At 37.9% G+C, this 14,199-nt stretch overlaps 1 protein-coding gene across 1 annotated transcript; it reads left to right on the plus strand.

The window, feature by feature from the left end:
- The first annotated feature begins 222 nt into the window (after positions 1–222).
- Positions 223–7,415, plus strand: LOC137255933 (uncharacterized). The gene is made up of 6 exons (XM_067793533.1): positions 223–330; positions 551–1,265; positions 1,427–1,614; positions 1,737–1,793; positions 2,587–2,781; positions 3,105–7,415. Exons 2-6 carry the CDS (start codon positions 562–564, stop codon positions 5,660–5,662), a joined length of 3,702 nt encoding a protein of 1,233 aa, XP_067649634.1. The 5' UTR covers positions 223–330; positions 551–561; the 3' UTR covers positions 5,663–7,415.
- The last annotated feature ends 6,784 nt before the right edge of the window (positions 7,416–14,199 follow it).

The raw sequence follows: 14,199 nt of genomic DNA on the forward strand, positions 1-14,199 counted from the left end.
TCCAGGTGAAGGAAGGAGTGTGTGCCATGGCAAGTGTTGCTAATATGAAAGGTAAACACTTAGCTATTTTTCAATCAGTAAAAAGATTGGTTGTTGTTGGTTCGTCATCGTCCAATGGTTCATCCTAGGGGTTATATCTAAGATCTTCATTTCTTACATTACTTTCCATGATGATTTGATATGATCATAACACACTAAACACACTCACTCTTTCAGAAGCACGAGACACAGAAGTTGTAGTTTCATGGCCAAGTAACTGCCCACTTCTTCCGAGGATCCGACTGCAAGAGGAACAATTTGAAGCAATCCAGACGCACGTCCTCACCTCTGGTAGTGTACTCACACTATACATTGTGATGACAAGTTCTTAAGTGGGACAAATTGATTACATTGCAATTGAGTCGAATTACCGTTTACTTTATAATCATGAATGTAGATGATAATTGTATTAATCAGGAAAATAGCACATAGGTAACCACTCCTCTAACATTTATCACTTATTGAAAACGATTCATGAAACATGTCTTTTTAAAATGCTTTGTTTCTTCAGGTAAGCTGTCAATGTATCCACCAAAAGATGCTAACACCATGTACGACACCATATACCAGAGAATTCAGACTCATGGAAAACATTTCGAAAGAGGATTGTCCTTTATGACAAGATCACTAGCAGTGATGTTGAATCTTCCAAATCTTGATATACCCAATGGAGTAATATCGGAAGTGTACTATGTTCTTCCCGATCGTCCATCAATGATCCTCTGCTTTGTTTCTGAAAAGAGTGACAATCTGGGGAAATATGTTCTCCGTCTTGCCCGGAGAACAATAAATCAAATCCGGAAGTACACAGATGAACATTTCAATGCGGTCTATGGTCTACTGGACTCAGAGGATTTAGAATCAGACAAGATCTTCGCGGATGCCTTGAGATCAATTGAAGAGAAAACCTCTGTTTTATGCAGCTTGCATGCACTTAGCATGAATGGTGTGAAATGTATGAACATAATACGTGCCTTCCTTGCTGCAGTAGCGGTTACTGATCTCACAGATGGACAGAGCATGAAACCGGAAGTGCGCCTACTATCCAAACAACAGTTTTGCATATTGGTGGAAAACATTGATAAGGACATGGTAGAGATTGACAAGGTTACAGACACAGAAGCAGATGGATGTTCAGAGATACTTATGGTCGAAGTTGCAAGGAGGTTAGAGAAGATGGGACCAACCATCCTTCTTGTCAAGGAGGACCTCAAGAGAAAACTACAGTGAGTGATTGGACTCATGGTTTAGTATATATCCAACCACCAAGCTGTTCCATAACTTACCAGGTTATTGCTAAAGTGTGCCCGTCGGGTATCAGTAAGATGGTGGTGTATTTACAATGATAAATGAGGCATTGAACTGAAAAACATCTTTATTGTTCCAGAGAACAACATCTAGAGATTGTGTCGCATATACTTGTTTCTGATGAGCTGAAAGACATTTCTAGAGAAGACTTTCCTAAAATACAGCACATCGTCGCAACCAATGTGCACATCAATGACATCAAGAAGCTTCAACCAGATGACGCAAGAAGTGGACGAAGTGTCATTTGGCTTTTCAACAATTCTGAAGGTAATGGCATTGCTAACTGGTTCTAAAACTATTTTACATTAGATATTCTTACCAACCATTTTGCACGAGGAGGAATGAAATCAGAATGTATGTCACACATCATATCAAATTTTGTTTTACAGATCAAGACAGACCACATTCCCATGAGGACGAAGATGAATTCATAAACGACAACAGTGGTAAGGCAAACCAATTCTTTATTTTGACTCCACTGTAAATTGTGAAAACCATATATACTAGCATTCTAAACGGCTCTCAAAACATTTCAAGGAAAGGCTTTTTGTGATTTTGTGATGAGTTATGTCATTTTACAAAACAACCTGAAATTATAGGTATAATACTGGGTTTAGGAATTGTAAAACCAAATCTTCATGACAAATATTGACTGTATTCCTGAAATGTGTGAATTCTCAGAAGATATTTGGGACCAGTGGAAGAAATACTATCTGGATTCATATAAATCACGAAAGCACTTTAAATTTATCAAAAATGAAAGTAACTAATATCTGGAGTTTACTGAGAAACTGTGGACTGTGGGCTTCCCAACACACAAGATCAGTGGGTCCTTCAGGGATATGGCATAAAGGGGAGAAGACGCTAAGATGGGTACGACTTTTCCTCCCTACCTTCCCGATCTGTTTCTGTTCCACTTAATCAGAGTCGTCAGCTCTGAACAAGTTATGATTGAACATTCAACACCTCAACAGAGAAGTCAAACGTTTCCTTGTAGAAATGTTAAGGAACATATCTAATTTAATAACTATTTTCTATTTTCACTGTATGTTAAATGAGTTGAACGAAAGGGGAATATGATTAGATTCTCCCTCCACCTGATCATCAGCTGATCATGATATAGCCGAAATTTAACAATGCAGCTGAAGCCGCTAATGCCTGAATTATCAGACCATCATGCTGATTTTGTAAACTCAAGTGGTATGAATTGTTAGATCTGTATAATTCAACCACTTTCAGAACTCAGTTTTTCGGGAGAAACTTCTGATTTTGAAAGCGCTGATGACTTAAGCTGCTCTAGGAATGAGGATGGGTACTGGTCGGAAGTGACTGAATCTGATGGTGACGACATGGAGGCAATACAATCAAGTGATGATACAAGAGAAGCTGGTGAAATACAGTCGCAAGATAAGACCATAGATGACAGTCTATATGGTAGGACAATATCTAGTTCCATCTATGCCTTGTCTCATCCTTTTTTACATTACGTTTTGGGGGAATATGGTGGCATTGTCATTGAATAGTAGTGTTTATGTATTGCCCCATCTTGCCTTCGTAATCATGTTCTATCTACATACATTTACTCGGCATTCACCTAATGAAAGAGGACAAATTAGCTCCGAAACATCCTATAAAGAACAATAAAAATCCAGAATGATGTCTTGTATTCATTTTTCATCCTACCCTTTTTAATCACGTTTCTGATCTAACATGAATTTATTAAAACGTTCATGTGGTTTTGAACACTCTAATTTCAGATTGCACTGAGCAAACCATCAAGGAACGTATATCAGGAACGGCACCTTCACCATTGTTGCCTCATGTGACAAAATGCCTCAAGGACCATTCTTGTACAACGATAATTGGTCAGCCTGGCGACGGAAAAACTACTCTAGCTTTCCAGGTTTTGTCTCTCATGCACAGAAAGAAATGGAAAGTCTACGTTGTGGAAACACCACAGGATTACTTTCGGATCCAAAAAAGTCAAAGGTACATCGTTCTTTTCGACAACATTTTTGGTATTCCAAACTTTCAGTTGGATCAGTACCGAAAATGGCATCATGTCCTGCTGGACGTAAGTCAGGAACATGTAGCATCGGCTTCAAGATGTCAAGTGTTATATACAATCTTCCTGTTCAGGAAAAATGTGTTTCAAGCAGCGCTCAAACACATCACTCCTTTTAAAAATACAATTTTCTCTGAGAGTCAAAGAATTGACTTTGAGAGAATTTATAATACAGAAGTGAGAACAACGCAAGTAAGTGATGGGACAAATGATGAAACATTGAATGATTCTGTCACTAATTGTTCAAACACAACATCACCCCTGCTACACAAATGGTTTATGATTACAGAACTAAGAGATGAAGTTTTTAGCACTCAGGTCATGGACAGGGAAAGTAGGTTGAGGAAGATTCTCAACAAGTTAATGCTGAATGTTGGAATTTTCTCTGCTTTACAAATCTGCATCCACCAGGACTGCATCCCAGATCCAGCAGAACTCTCAAACGTGGAACTAGGAACACTATGCACAGCTGCCGGGGCAACTCCTTTGAGAAGTAAGCAACTCTCCGAGGCACTTACACAGATGGACAGTTACATCCTGAAGAAGTCAGCTCATGGATTCGTTTTCTCACACTCATGGACTTCAGAGGTTGCTGCAAAGGTCTTAGCAGAACATGATGAAACTACATTTATAGATCGTTGCAGTCTCAGGTATTTAGAGCATGTCTGCTTGGAGCCAAATGAAGTTGCAGAGTTTGATTATGCCATCATCGTCCACCAAAAGTCAGCGAAAGATCTTGCACAACGTCTGTGTAAAGAAATGTTGAAAGGTCATCTTCAGTTTGTCATGTCCCACGTGTCACTGACTCACCCAGTTGTGTTCGAAGCAATACAAACACTGCTTCAGTATGGAGAGAATTTCAAAATGAGAGATGCACACTCAAAGAAACAAATACTGTCTTTCATTCCTATTTGCAACATACCCTCCTTAGAACGGAAATTGTTGGAAGGTGCTTCAGGAGGTATTTCCACAATGCAATGCCTTCGTGTGTGTAGCAGATATGGTAATGTGAGGCTCATGAGGAAGCTTATCGAGAAGATCGAGACAAATATGCCCATGCTGCATCAAAATAGATACAAAGTAGGGGAATTATTTAGAACCTGTGCTAAGTGGGACCATGCAGAAGGATGTGAGATTCTGTTGAAGTATGTGGATGTCAACTCCGTCAGTAAACGGGGCAACACAGCTCTTCACTATGCAGCCAGCTCGGATAGCCTGGAAATGGTATCTCTCCTATTGAGTGAGGATGATATTGATGTTGATGTTCAGAACAAGAAAGGGGAGACCGCGTTGATAAAGGCTTTGTATTGTAAGCATGAACAGGTGGCAGAAACTTTGATAAAAGCTCAAGCCAATACACTACTTACAGATAGGTATGGTCGAACAAGCTTTCTAATAGCAGCACTTGTTGGATCTGTGTCTATTGTAGAATTGTTACTGATATCAGATCATAGATGCATTAATCATTGTGATGCTTCCGGGAACACGGCCTTGCATCTAGCAGCAATAAGAGGTCAGGCAGATGTGATCAAACTTCTCTTAAAAGAAGGCTTAGACATTCAGAAAGGAAACGTGGACAGGATGACGCCTCTCCATATTGCAGCTACAAATGGACGGTACTCCATTGTGGATACACTTCTCAGCGTAGAAAGAAAGTCAGCCATTTCTAGAGAAGACAGAAAGCGTTTTGTCCGAGGTGTATCTGTGGATCTAAAAGATATCCATGGCATGGCACCGATTCACTATGCAGCTATGTGGGGTTATGAATATGTATTAGGAAGACTTCTGCAAAACAAAGTTGAGGTTAACCTTATGACCGAGAAATCTGAAACTGCGCTGCACTTAGCAACTCAAGGCGGCCACATTGAAACTATACAATCCCTTCTGAAAAACAAGGCTGATCCAAATTTGTCTGATGGGAAAGGAAGAACTCCTCTTCACATTGCTGCCGAGGAAGGACATCTAAAAATAGTAAAACTTTTTCTCGGGGACAAGGTAGACACTCAGAAGGTAGATGAAGACAACAAAACTGCTCTTGACTTAGCTATTACAAATAAACATCGAAGCATTGTGAAAGAGATTTCCAAAGTTAGAATGAAAAGAACTGAAGTAACAGAACCGTTTCAATACAAAAAGGAGAGCAGGCTTAACCCACGTCCTTGGATGACTAAAGGGTTTATTTTCAGACTTTTGGTACCTTGTGTGATCGTTATGTTGTGGTTTTGGTACTTGGTACTATCACAACAGTAAATAAAGAGTTGTTCATCTAGTCCCATGGTGGACAAGAAACAACCACCTTAAGTTTACAAGAACCAATTTGGAGAGGCAGGTCAATGTTTCAAAGTCCATGTCAGGAGGAACTGTATCCTTAATATTGATGCAACTGATGCTCAAACAATCTGAAATAAGTAGGTTGGGATGTTAAAGACGCTGTGCAAGTGCACATATGTACATGTTCACACATTGGGAAGCTCAGACACATTTGTTCATTATGTTTAATTACATGTTCATGTCTGCAATATCACAGAAACGTACCCCGTAACACTGGCATGTTATAAACTGTATTAGTGTCAGAAAACGAAGAAGATGGCTTTCAACAAACGAGTGAAACCCCCAACTATCTGTTAAAGAGAACTTGGTTTTACTTTACCAGTTCCTCAGAGACACCACCTCCACCAGCTGATCATCTCAGTTACCATAACTCACAAACATCTATCAACTAAGATTGACATTAGGTAGTCCAAGTAGTCCGCAGTTAGTCCACACGGGTGATGAGCTTATGCTTCAGGTAAGTGTTGGACATCATTGAAGTAAACAGCTAGGAACTGATTAAGAGAATATCTTTGTAGATTTTCCGTGATCCAGTTGTTTCAACTACGCCGCATGTGGCAACCCAAGGAGTCTGTTTGGGCGGATGTCTGTTCTCTTGTGGACTTTACGTGTAGGACACGAGGGCTGGTCAGAAAGTTCTAGGCCTCCATAACTTCTAGATTGGTGACACCAGCTAATCTTAGGAGTGTTGTTGGACAGTGCTCTTCATCAGCATTTCTAGTTATTTTACTCAAATAGATCAAATAGTTCCAAAGCAACAGGTCCTTCAAGCATACTGGGGTATACATAAGAGTACAGCAGATCTGAGCTTGTCATTACCGGCATAGCGTGTTCCTTCAAATTTGGAAATAGGTAAAAGTCGCCTGGGACCAGGTCATGTGAATAATGGAGGATTGGGAAGTTCTTCGAAGCCACATTGATGTACTGAAGACTTTGCCAGTGTGAGACGAAGCAATGTTATGTAAAATCAGAACTCCAGCCCTCAACATCTCTCACGTTGTCTTCATATGTATACCCCAGTATGCTTCAAGGACCTGTTGCGTTCGAACTAGTTGATCTGCTTGAGTAAAATAACTGGAAACGTTGACGACGAACACTGCCCAACAACACTCCAAAGATTAGTTGGTGTCACCAGTTTAGAAGTTAAGTAGTCCTGAAACTTTTGGACCAGCCCTCGTATAACATGATCCGCGGACATTGTTGAAAAGTAAGCCCGCTTCCCGCGGGAAATGCCCCTGGGCCGACGTTGTTAAGATAATGCACGTGTCAGAGGGACTTTATTTAGATAATTCCCAGAGGGATTGTATCAGATATGAGGAATATTACGAAAAAAGTGTTCCCCCAGAACAACGGAGTGACGTCACTGGAGGTTTATAACTGTGTGGAGTGCGCTTTCTTGTGTTATATGTAACCGCGTTTGGTCAGATTATGTGCAGCCAGTGGGGCAGCATACTCTCACATTTTCCAAAACATATATGGCACCAATACGCTCAGATACGTATTTATAAATAGATGCTTAAGATATATATGTATAGTCAATGGACATTTTTGTGATAAAGGAAAGGATTTTACAACTTTTATGATTATGCAAACAATTTTTTGCTTTGATTTTCTCAGTATAGCTTTTAAGTATATATGCTTTTGAGAGTAAAGATACACTTTCATGTTACCAGGAAATGTTGTTGTATTGAGTGACGCCATGTACTTACATAGTAAGTTGACGTGCTACCAGAAAATGTTACAACATTGTGTGACATCACATATTTTGACAGTACGTTGACATGTTACCAGGAAATGTTACAACAATGTGTGACATCATATATTGTGACAGTAAACCAACATTTTACCAGGGAATGTTACAGCATTGTGTGACATCATGTATTGTGACAGCACGTGGACATGCTACAAGGAAATGTTACATCATCATGTGACGCAATGTATTGTGACAGTGAGTACAAATCTTGTCAGTCTGTCCTAACGTGACCATCCTAGTCACATTGAAAACACTGACACATTGAAACAACACATGGGACATACATCAGCCGTCTACACTGAGGCCATGCTGTTGTGCTGACAGCACTAAAACAGCAAATGATGATGAACTGCAAGGACCATGAAGAAGAAGAAACTTATGTACTTTATTCTTAATAAATGTTGAATCAAGACACTTGATGTCCATTCAAAACATTGTCAGAAATACATATGTAACAAAATATACAATTTCTGTGTTAAGTCTCTGAAGTACTCCTGAAGTTTATCACTGACATCAAATGACCCATTACAGTAAACTTTGTTAAAAATGAACAGGATTATAACAAGAGTGTTTTGTAAAAATATGTATAGTTATAACAAATTAAAACAAAGGGAAGTTTTGCTTAATGAAGCATTTAAAGCACCTAAGTTTTTATTTATACAAGTTTAATTTGCATTTAAAACAATGCTTAAAAGAAAAATGTTATTAGTTATATGAAAGAAAAAATACTTTGCACGAGATTCCACAAGATGTCTCCAGACATATTTTTATCCCATTCTATAGATCTTATGTTTTGAAGCAATGAAGCACCTCATCCTGGCTCTCGGAGTTGCCAAGGTTACAGATGCACATGACAACAGTGAAAGTCACAATATCTACACACATTCACATACTCCATACACACACGTAACACAATGACAGCTAACATGTCATGTCCTTGCCTATGTCTATGGCCTAGTGGTGCATGGACATTTTATTCAGATTTTCTATGAAAAGGTACAGAAATAAATCAGATAAAAAAATATACCATGTAAACTAACATGTATATATGATTTTCATGTTTCTGTTTCAGATTTACTGAACTAGTCAAATTTAATATTTGAATAATATGTAAGTCAATATAATTTTGACATTTAAACATTAAGTCAATTTAATATTGATTTTCTCAGTAATCTTTATAGAAATAAATATAAAGATAATTTACACCAAATCGTATGCTTGTTTTGGATCAAACTAAAACACAGTTTCGCAGTATTACAGTAAGAAATAAATATTTAAAACATTTCAGAGTTTTCAACTGTAGCAGCTGGGTGAATGTGACTGTAGAGTACTGGGGTTTTTATTTTAGAAAACTATAATAAGTGGCCTCTTGAATCTGGCCTCTGGAAAACAGTTAAAGTTTTGTTTGGTTTGTATTCACAACACCAGAACCGGATTCATTATTTGAATACAGATCTTTTCTCACAAATGAATATGTTGCTATGAATAATATCGCATCCTGTGTTTCCCATAGACATCCATTACGCCATTATACCTTCTACTGCAGTCAACACAACACATGATATGCACGTGCACAATGCATGGGGTCCCATTCTCAATTTTGACGGTTTTTTTCAAGAAGGTTGAGAAATCACTTAGAACATTAATTTTGACACTCGTCTTGCATCACACATTTGTTAGTGTTTGTTTCTAGTCATTCGTTTTGGAAGGAAAATCGTATACAAGCAAATTACATGCCATACACCAATCATCTTTCTAAAGCGACTACATTCCAAATAATTATGGTTGTAAGGAAGTGCAAATGGTGATGCACTCTCAAAACATTCAATAATATCATATCAACACTGATTGACTCCGATAAATCTGTTAAATATTTTTAATCGTAAATAAAAAAAATGAAGATTCCCTACTTTTTTGAAGAGTGTACGATGCCTTTTCCTGCAGTATGCCTATTCCTGCAGTATGCCTATTCCTGTAGTATCCCTATTCCTGCAGTATGCCTATTCCTGTAGTATCCCTATTCCTGCAGTATGCCTATTCCTGCAGTATGCCTATTCCTGTAGTATCCCTATTCCTGCAGTATGCCTATTCCTGTAGTATCCCTATTCCTGCAGTGTGCCTATTCCTGCAGTATCCCTATTCCTGCAATATGCCAATCCCTATCTCATCTCAATTTCTGCAGTATGCCTATTCCTGCAATATGCCAATCCCTATATCATGTCTATTACTGCAGTATGCCTATTCCTCTAGTATGCTATTTCCTGAAGTATTCTTATAGTTGATCTATTGAGGTGTATACCAGTTACTACTATTATATAACTGAGTATACTTCTGTACTTCCTATTCTGCAGTCTTGTTGCTTTTTCAAATTGTCTGAAACTCAAACTTGGAATGTTCTGAACAGACCTACATATGTCAAAAAGGAATCCCTCTCAACTCTGAATGCATGGAACAGAATTAGATCTGTCAAACATGGAATCAGATCGTCTCACCCAGGTGAACATTACAAAACCCGGTCTCAACAATTATCCAGCATATTGACAAACACCCACAACTATACATCATAAAACATCTCCATGTGATTACAATACACATCCTGAATCCATTCAACACTGTTGCATTGTGTCAGAAACACAGGATCAGAGACCTGGTTAACACATGACACTGTATCCCATCTGTGTAGAACAATGCTGATGCTGTTAATCACTGGATTGTCTGGTCCAGAGTTGGAATACTGCTGAGTGAGGCATAAAACTATACTCATTTCAAAAACATCATCAATGATCCAAGGTATTTACCACAACTGACCAAATATACTGACACAGATGATTGACAAACTGACAGTGACTCTTTGGTCACTGGATACAGGGTATTTATCATAACAGAATATATGATGGTTGTAAGTGTTAAAATGGTTGCAACTTAGCCTGGCATTAGACATCACCTTCTTCCTGTATTTACAACTTGTGCATAACAACTGCATTATCTGACCACCTGTAACTTGGATTGCATAGGGTTTCATCAACAAGAAGGCCAAATGCTAACAACTGACAATGAATGTCATTTCAGCAACAGTATTTCGTACATATACAGTTTCAGCTACGGTTTTAATGGTATGCTTATTTCCACAGTATCTTACCTTTTGTGGTATAAGACATTCAGTTCAGTCCATAGTGGTATATGAGAACTTACTTCCAGGAAAGTTACAAACATCTAGCAAAGACATGCATAGATTTTGACAAAATGATTTGATTCCTACACATTTTAGACAAGTTTAATAAACTGACAGTACAAAAACCAAAAATGCTCAAATTTTGGATTGCATTAAGGCATACTGTATCAAAGGTCAAAATGTTGTGGTTCTACCAATTCCGCAGTATACCATTTCAACTCTATCTTCAGCTATAAGTTGAAGAAGTCATTTGTGATACCAATCTCAGACAGACATGAAATCCATGGAAATACTGAGTTAAGAAAAAGAAGTTAGAATATGATTACTGTAGTGGCCATATTTGTTAGTGCTTATTTTGTATTTTGTATATGTGCTTATTTTAAAATGTCAGAGTATCGAATCTACATGTTGCCATTTCCTAGTAAAACCAACCACGTTTGTTATTTTTCATTCCCATAAACATTTCGATTAAGGCATATGATCTTCAGTAATTTCAGAAATTTAGCAAAAGATATATCCTGCTGTTTAAGGCTTGAAGTATAGATTAATCTTTTTGCCAGTAGTAATGTGTGATTTACTATTTGATTATTTGAGGGCAGTCCAAACATGATAATTAATTTAGATAGTTTCATATTGGTTTAGAGGTTATCATTCAGGAATTCTTCAACTTCAAGCCTAAAGTTTTGAACTATTTCACATTCAAAGAAAACATGTGATATATCTTATGAGGCCTATGAAGCTGACAACCAAGCAATAGTATCAGGGAGAATCCTGCACTTGTATCCATGATCAGAATTTCTGCACACTGATTTGTTTGAGCTTTAAGGGACCTAAATCTACTCGGGTCATTACATGACATGCCTTCCTCATGTATTGAATCTGTGTTAGTCCAGTCAACTCAACTATGACATGATATGAAGCTTCATAGACTAGCTAATGGACTAGTCAGCCATGACTGGATGCAATGGCAACAGTCACTAGGCAGAGTAATGCGGTCAAACATCTCAATTTCCCACTGACTTCCATACCATTCAGCATCCATTGATAGAATTCAAAAACATGTTGTTGAATCTCTTCTACAGTCTTATCTAATCTACAGACTATCTTATTAAGTATACACTGTCTAATCTTGTATGGTCATGTGCACAGAGCCCAGGTCACTCTCTAGTTGAATTTCTAGCGGAGAGTCCTCAAAGAGGTAACCATATTTGGCAGCTTGACTTATGAGAGTTTCCAGTACATAATGAGGCATATGTGATACATGTGGTCTCACCCTAAGCAAGTGATTTCTTGATAAATTGCCTCTGTTCACCCAGCAGTTAATGGGTACCCGGTGGGATACGTTGTATGATGTATGACCTTCTAGTGTCTTTCAGACACTCTGGGTTATCTGTAACACTAACATGTTATTTGATCATGTACAAGTGCATGGAAACTGGTGCTACATAATTATTAATCATTATTATTATCTTCAGCAAGTGCAATCTACTCCACATGTTACTTCATTGGCAGGAATTCATCTGCTACTGTAAGGCAATACACTCACGCTATATACACTGAAACACTACGAAAACATACAATGGAGTCTTGTTGTTGACAAGTAGCAAACCAGGACACTGACAACTGGAAAAAATGTTACCCACTGCCACGGTGACCGCTAAACTCTCTGCCGAGATGTTGCATTGCTTACAATTATATGATGATATAATATGACACAAACATTGCATAGAGTTCCTAAATTGTCTGTTTAACAACTTTTTAGTTCGCTATGTGCACATTTATTATACAGATGTTCACTATTTAAATAATTTAAACTATTGTATACATTGAATTATTTGCACACTCAACTTAAACACAAATAACCCTTTTTATTTTATTTTAAGCTTGTCGGAATATGTTTACCATTTTGTTTAAATGTCATATAGTCAGTGGTGATCACTAAAATAAAATGATATCTTGTACATTTAACATATGTGGGAAATACAAATACATTGTATGCAAAAAAAACCATGTTCACTTGGACCCTATGTACTGCAGAGATCAAAGCAGGTGAAAAGCACTGAGTGATTTATAACATGCACATATGGTTTAACTGTAAACGTCATTACTGAAACTGAAGCAGCATGGTTACCTACTCAATTCCTCTGCCATCACTTAAGTGCCAAGTTAAGAAAAAAGCAGTGTAGTATGAGAAAAAAAGTCCCATTCAATTTCCTCAGTTAAAAGCACAAGGATCATATTGTGGTTTGAGCAGAAACTGTCATAACACAACATTAAAAAATTAGCTGCCTCAGTACCAAGTAAACATAGATATGTCTAAAAGTTTAAATATATTTTTCTAAAAAAGGCTAGACAATAGCCATGAATATGTCACAACTGAAATCATCAACAAAGAGAAGCAGTAATTCTCTCAGTGACACACAAACACCTCCAGCATTAATAATCAGCAGAAGCTGGAACAAAGAAGCTACAATATTTCACTGATACTTCTTTAACAGTTTTCGTGAAAATTCCTTCATAATATACTCAGTTTAGATATCTTGTTTACACAATGTCACCACAGTGACACCTATTAATGCAATTATTGTGAAATGATTTCATGATATTCTTTCAATACACTGAAATAAAATATTCCTGCCATGTTCAATTCTCTCAGTTTAAACCAAAAGGAACAAATAACGAGATGACAATACATAGCAGGTTTCCTTAAAAAAAAACACTAACAGCTTTGCAATTACATATAACAAGGAGACACAGTCATCAATATCCCCTGAATTACCAAGTCAAACTTGTTGCCATGGAAACATGAAAAATATTTTATTACGATTACCCAAACAACCAAAAGGCACTAATACACCACCAGATCTATGTGCCAAATTTGGTGAAGAAATATTGAATGGTTTTAAAGTTTTTCTCAGGAAAAGATAAATGTGCACGGACTGACGGACAGGGTGCATTTTAATACCACCCGTAAAACGCATAGGGGGGAAAAATACCTGGACATTAGCCATAAGTATGTCTGTCTTGCACAGTGAGAGCTGCATCTGAACGTCTCACCAAAACATTGTTGTTGTTAATGGTGAACATGGTAACTTCAGATACACCAGTGCGCTGGTTTACAGAGAAGATTTAACATGCATGCATGCATCCATCCACTTGCATAGCACCAATATCAAGATCAACTGCTCAAAGGCTCTTTGTTTTCTCTCAATCATTGCATGTGCATCACAGCGCACATCATATTTTCAATCTCAACTCCCTGGAACCATACAACACTTGCTGCCCAGTAGGCACACAGAGTTGATCATAATGTGTCTTTCCCATCCTTACGAGGTATCCATTCACAGCTGGATGGACTGGGACACATGGTCACAGTATTTTGTCACAGTTTACTGCACGTTGCTATATCTACAACTAGGTGTCGGCATGTATTCATGTGGCCACCATCTGGTCATCTACCAGCTCACCCACTGCACCCCTGCAGAGACAGGAGACAAACTTTGGTAAGGTGAACGAAACATCTCATAAGCA

This window comes from Haliotis asinina, chromosome 11 (genome assembly GCF_037392515.1).
Source record: "Haliotis asinina isolate JCU_RB_2024 chromosome 11, JCU_Hal_asi_v2, whole genome shotgun sequence".
Taxonomy (NCBI): Eukaryota; Metazoa; Mollusca; class Gastropoda; order Lepetellida; family Haliotidae; genus Haliotis; species Haliotis asinina.

Bases quoted from the DNA above. Each gene is read 5' to 3' on its own strand.
- LOC137255933 (XM_067793533.1), top strand. From the start codon at position 562: ATGTATCCACCAAAAGATGCTAACACCATGTACGACACCATATACCAG. The intron at 1,615-1,736 runs GTAATGGCATTG...TTTGTTTTACAG, and splicing joins GCTTTTCAACAATTCTGAAG to ATCAAGACAGACCACATTCC. The intron at 2,782-3,104 runs GTAGGACAATAT...CTCTAATTTCAG, and splicing joins CATAGATGACAGTCTATATG to ATTGCACTGAGCAAACCATC.